Below are 4205 nucleotides of genomic sequence, written 5' to 3' on the forward strand. Positions count from 1 at the left end.
CATGATCGGCGGCCGCCCAGGTTGCCGGCTAGCTACAACCCATGGTGCTGGCTGTTGGTGTCCACCTAGGATTATGTCATGGGAGATTGGATCTGGGACGGCGGCGGCCTCGCCGTGGATTATGGCCTCCATCAAAAGTTTATGAGAGTTTCATCTCTGTAGATGTGATGGCTGACTTCGGCGGCAAAATGCAAACTGTGGACGATGTCTTGATGCAGAGGGATTGTTGTGCGGTGGCGGCGGGCATATCGCCTATAGCTACTGGGATTGTGGAAAAGTGGTGGCGACAACACATGAATGACCTCGATGGTGGTGCTACTTGAGCACCCAGTCTAGAGCTCCGGGGTGAAAGCCTTGGTCTCGCCCGTGTTGGGTATACTTGACAATGGCGATGTTTTACGTCGTTACCTTGTTGAAGGCATTGTTCGAAATGTTCGGACTGATTCTTCAGGGTGAAAACCTAGATTCTAGTCTTAGATGGCTGGATCCGGTGACGGTGACACTTGAGTGTCGCTCCCTTTCTTAAGGCGTTGCTGTTGAAGAACGTCGTCGTCCGCGTGGTGTCATGAGATTGTCGGTGCAGATATGGTCATTGTTATAGTTTGCCGATCGTGATCTGATCGCTTTGGGGCTTTTTTCTTTTTTCCTCGCCTACGCATAGCTTTGGTCTAGTATGACTTCGCTATTTGTCGGTTTGTTTTGTGTGCGTGCGTTGGTGTTGGCTGTGTACATCTTAGCTATGCAGAGGCCGGGTGTATACTCATTTGTTTGTATCCTCTTGATACTTTACTTTGAGTCAATAAAATCCATCCTTTATCGAAAAGTTGTGAGGAAAATATTCATTCGACTTTAAACTTATAACTTGGATTGTTAAGGATTCTCAAGACATGTGCTTCTAAGAGCATCAATCTTGACTGCCGCATGAACTTTTGTGTTTGTCGTCGGTGTGCTCCATCAGTAGGGATCCAACAGTACAATATTTTCATGTATTAAGTAATGATGAAGTTGGTATTATTATAGGGTGTTCTCTGTAGACCGATAATTCTAGCGGGACATGCAAATTAGCCAAGGTAGCCATGCAACAATGTACAAAGAAATAGTATCAAACCATCAAGTAGCCGCTATACGGAAATAAAACAATACTGCACGAAGCGAGGCCGGGAGTTTCATAAACGAGGCAACCATATTCTCAACGGCAGACTATCATGGCCTTATTTGGTTTGGAGGTTTTTCCTATGAAAAACGTAGGAACAAGGATTCCAGAGGAAAATTTTCTATAGATGCATTCGGTTCGTAGGAAAGGCGTACGGGAATATCATAGGAATACTACTCATTTCCTGTGTTTTTTTATAAGAATTCAACACGTGCCCACCATGTGCCCGCCCACACTCTTCCCACCGTGCCCGCGCCCGCGCCTGCGCCTGCGCCGGCGGGGGCGGCCGCAGCTCCCTGCTCCGGCTTCGCCTCCTGGTTTATGCCCCTGCCGCCGCCGCCTGCTGGCGGCCCTGTTGGCGTCCAGCTCGTGCTGCTTAGGAGAACTTCGTCCTTCCGGTGCTCATCTGCTGCAGCCTCGCCAGATCCAGATTCGCTGCCGGCAGGTCAGGGCGGATCTACCTCTTCAGGCGGCTTCGTCCCTGACTCGCAGCCGCCAAGTGCATCTCCGAGACAGGCTTTGGTTGGGCCGGGACTCGCCGCCCCTGCTGCGGCTTCCTCACGCATTCAAGTCCCAGGCGAAGCCAGCCTTAATTGCGCTGTTGGGAGGCAGCTGACCTCCTTCCACCATGCTGCTGGTGCGTCTTCAATGCCGGGGTTGCAGCCCTATGCGGGGCGCGAGGATGAAGTGACCGGCGACTAGCGCCTCGTCGCATCGCGTAAAGGCCCGCGCCGCCCGGCTTTGGCCGCCCCGGCATTCAAGCCGACGCCCATTTCCCGATGGCTCCTAGGCCGGTGTTGTCGGTGCCTCTTCCGCGGTCATCGTGCTGAGGGGTGCCGCGACCCAATTCGCTGCTCCCGCTGCCTACAAAATGGGCACAAATCGCGCGGCTGTCAAAACCTCTGGAAGCCTCTGAGCTCTCTTGACAGCCTAGCCGTGCCTCCACCACCTCTCCCCCGCCCTACTACTGCTGTCGTCGGGGCATCTCGCCTGGGTCGTGGCTGGGAATCCCCTCGCCCGCTGCTGCTGCCTGCTACCCCTCGGACCAACATGGCGCGGCCTGGTGGCGCCTCGCTACGGCCTGGTGACGCTTCGCTGCGGCCGGCGGAAGACTTCGTTGTTGTCCCAGCGACGCCTGAGATGCAGCTGCAAGCGGCCGTCCTCTCCTCCAACGGTGCGGTCGCTTGGCTCGAGGGTGGCCGGAAGGACGTCTCCTGCCGGCAGGTGGCCTCTGAGCTTGCAACGGCCCTGGGCGCGCGTCAGGCGGACGTCGAGGTGGTCCAGCACTATCCCGAGCAATTCTTTGTTCGGTTTATGCATCAGCACCACTGCGCCGAGGCTCTGTCCCGCGGTGATCTTCCCGGCGCTGGCTACCGCATCTATGTGCGTGAGTGGAGGCTTGAAGCGCACGCCGACAATGAGGACCAGCTCCACCACGTCCGGCTCTGCTTGGAAGGCGTCCCGCTGCACGGCTGGAACAACTACATCGCCACCTTCCTCATCGGCCGTGGCTGCTCTCTCGACTACATCGAGCCACGTTCCCTTCGCAAGGAGGACACGAGGTACATGGCACTGTGGGCATGGACGGCCGATCCCAGTGCCATCCCCAAGGTCAAATGGCTAACGCTGCCGGCCCGTGGTCACCGCCGTCGGGGACGGCGCGGCCTTTGTCATCGCGTCATCATCCATCTGGACCTCCACGAGGACCACTCCAAGGCCGGCGACGACGATGACAACCCGCTGCCACCGGAAGTTCATGAATTCACCTGGTATATGAAGTTTGTCGATGGCACGTACACCCCAAGGGATCGCCGACCTGCGCAGGGGTGTACTGAGCGGCGCCCGGATAGGCGCCAAGATGACAGCGACCGCGACGGCCGGCGCGGGCGCGATGGTGGCCGTGCTCGGGAGGGCTGGGGCGCCAAGGTGCGGCGCTCGCTCTCTCGCAACACTCGCGAGCGCCACCACGATGATGGCCAGGACCGCACCAGGGACCGCTCGGGAGGGCACTGACGGGAGGGCAACGCTGCTGTGATTGCCCCCCTTGCATGCCCCGGCTCTGCTGCAGTTCTGCGAGGCTCGGGATCGGGTAGTGGTGAGCCAACTCGTGTCCTCGAGCTGCTGCCCGTCCAGCTGCCGGCGGAGCAGCTTGCGCGTGGGCGTAGCCCCGTCCGTCACGCCTCGCCTCGCTCCTCTAGGCTGCGATCCCAAGATGAGCGCACTCCACCAGTGTCCCCGCCGCTCTCCCCAACCACGGTCCTGCCGCCAAGCCCTGCTTCTAAACGTGACGAGACCAGGAGCTCCCTCCTGTTGGGTGCGACTCATAGCCAGCCTCTGCTCGAGCTGTGCTCGCCTGAGGCCATGGTGAGGCCCCTTCCATCGCCGTCCAGGCCACCTGGCTTCCAGTCGTCGCCAACGCCGCCGCTGGTCTGCGTCGGCACCATGAGGCGTACCCCCTTCCCAGTGCACCGTCGCGCCGCACAAGACGGAGTGGAGACCCTGGCGCCCATCTTCGAGGAGCGGCAGCTGGGCATCCTTGCCCCGCCTGCGTCGCCTCGTCCCAGCCCTCCAGTGGCTCGTCAGAAGACGCTGGCAGGAGTTAAAATCTCCAACAAGGGCGGCCTCTCACTGCAAAGGATCAAACGAGCGGGTGCGGGTGTTGTTGCAGCTCCAGCAGCCAAGGTGGCGGAGAAGCTCGTCTGTCGCACAATGGGAATCACAAGAGACGGAGAAGATGTTACTGAGGCTACCCAGAATGACTTCACAACCAAGTTTAAGGAGCAGCTGGCTCCAAAGGTGATCATGGCCATGAGGGAGTTCTTCCACCTTGATGATGCTGTTGTCAACGGTGTCGAGGATGCATTGCTGGACCATGGTGGTGAGGGTGCGCTGGAGCTTGCTCAAGAGGGCCATCTAGCACAGGAAGTCGTGGGATCGCAGCCGGCTACGGCTTGATCTCCCAGTCTGCATGCTTGGGCTGTTTTAGTTGATTATGTTAGTCCAACTAAGTAATGTGTCACGGAGTGGCCCTGTTGCTTTCGTTTTTAGGTGT

General features: G+C 58.2%; 1 protein-coding gene across 1 annotated transcript; it reads left to right on the forward strand.

The window, feature by feature from the left end:
- Nucleotides 1-2467: 2467 nt before the first annotated feature.
- Nucleotides 2468-3166, forward strand: LOC123129492 (uncharacterized). The gene has a single exon (XM_044549640.1). It carries the CDS (start codon nucleotides 2468-2470, stop codon nucleotides 3164-3166), a length of 699 nt encoding a protein of 232 aa, XP_044405575.1.
- The last annotated feature ends 1039 nt before the right edge of the window (nucleotides 3167-4205 follow it).

Source organism: Triticum aestivum, chromosome 6A (genome assembly GCF_018294505.1).
Source record: "Triticum aestivum cultivar Chinese Spring chromosome 6A, IWGSC CS RefSeq v2.1, whole genome shotgun sequence".
Classification (NCBI taxonomy): Eukaryota; Viridiplantae; Streptophyta; class Magnoliopsida; order Poales; family Poaceae; genus Triticum; species Triticum aestivum.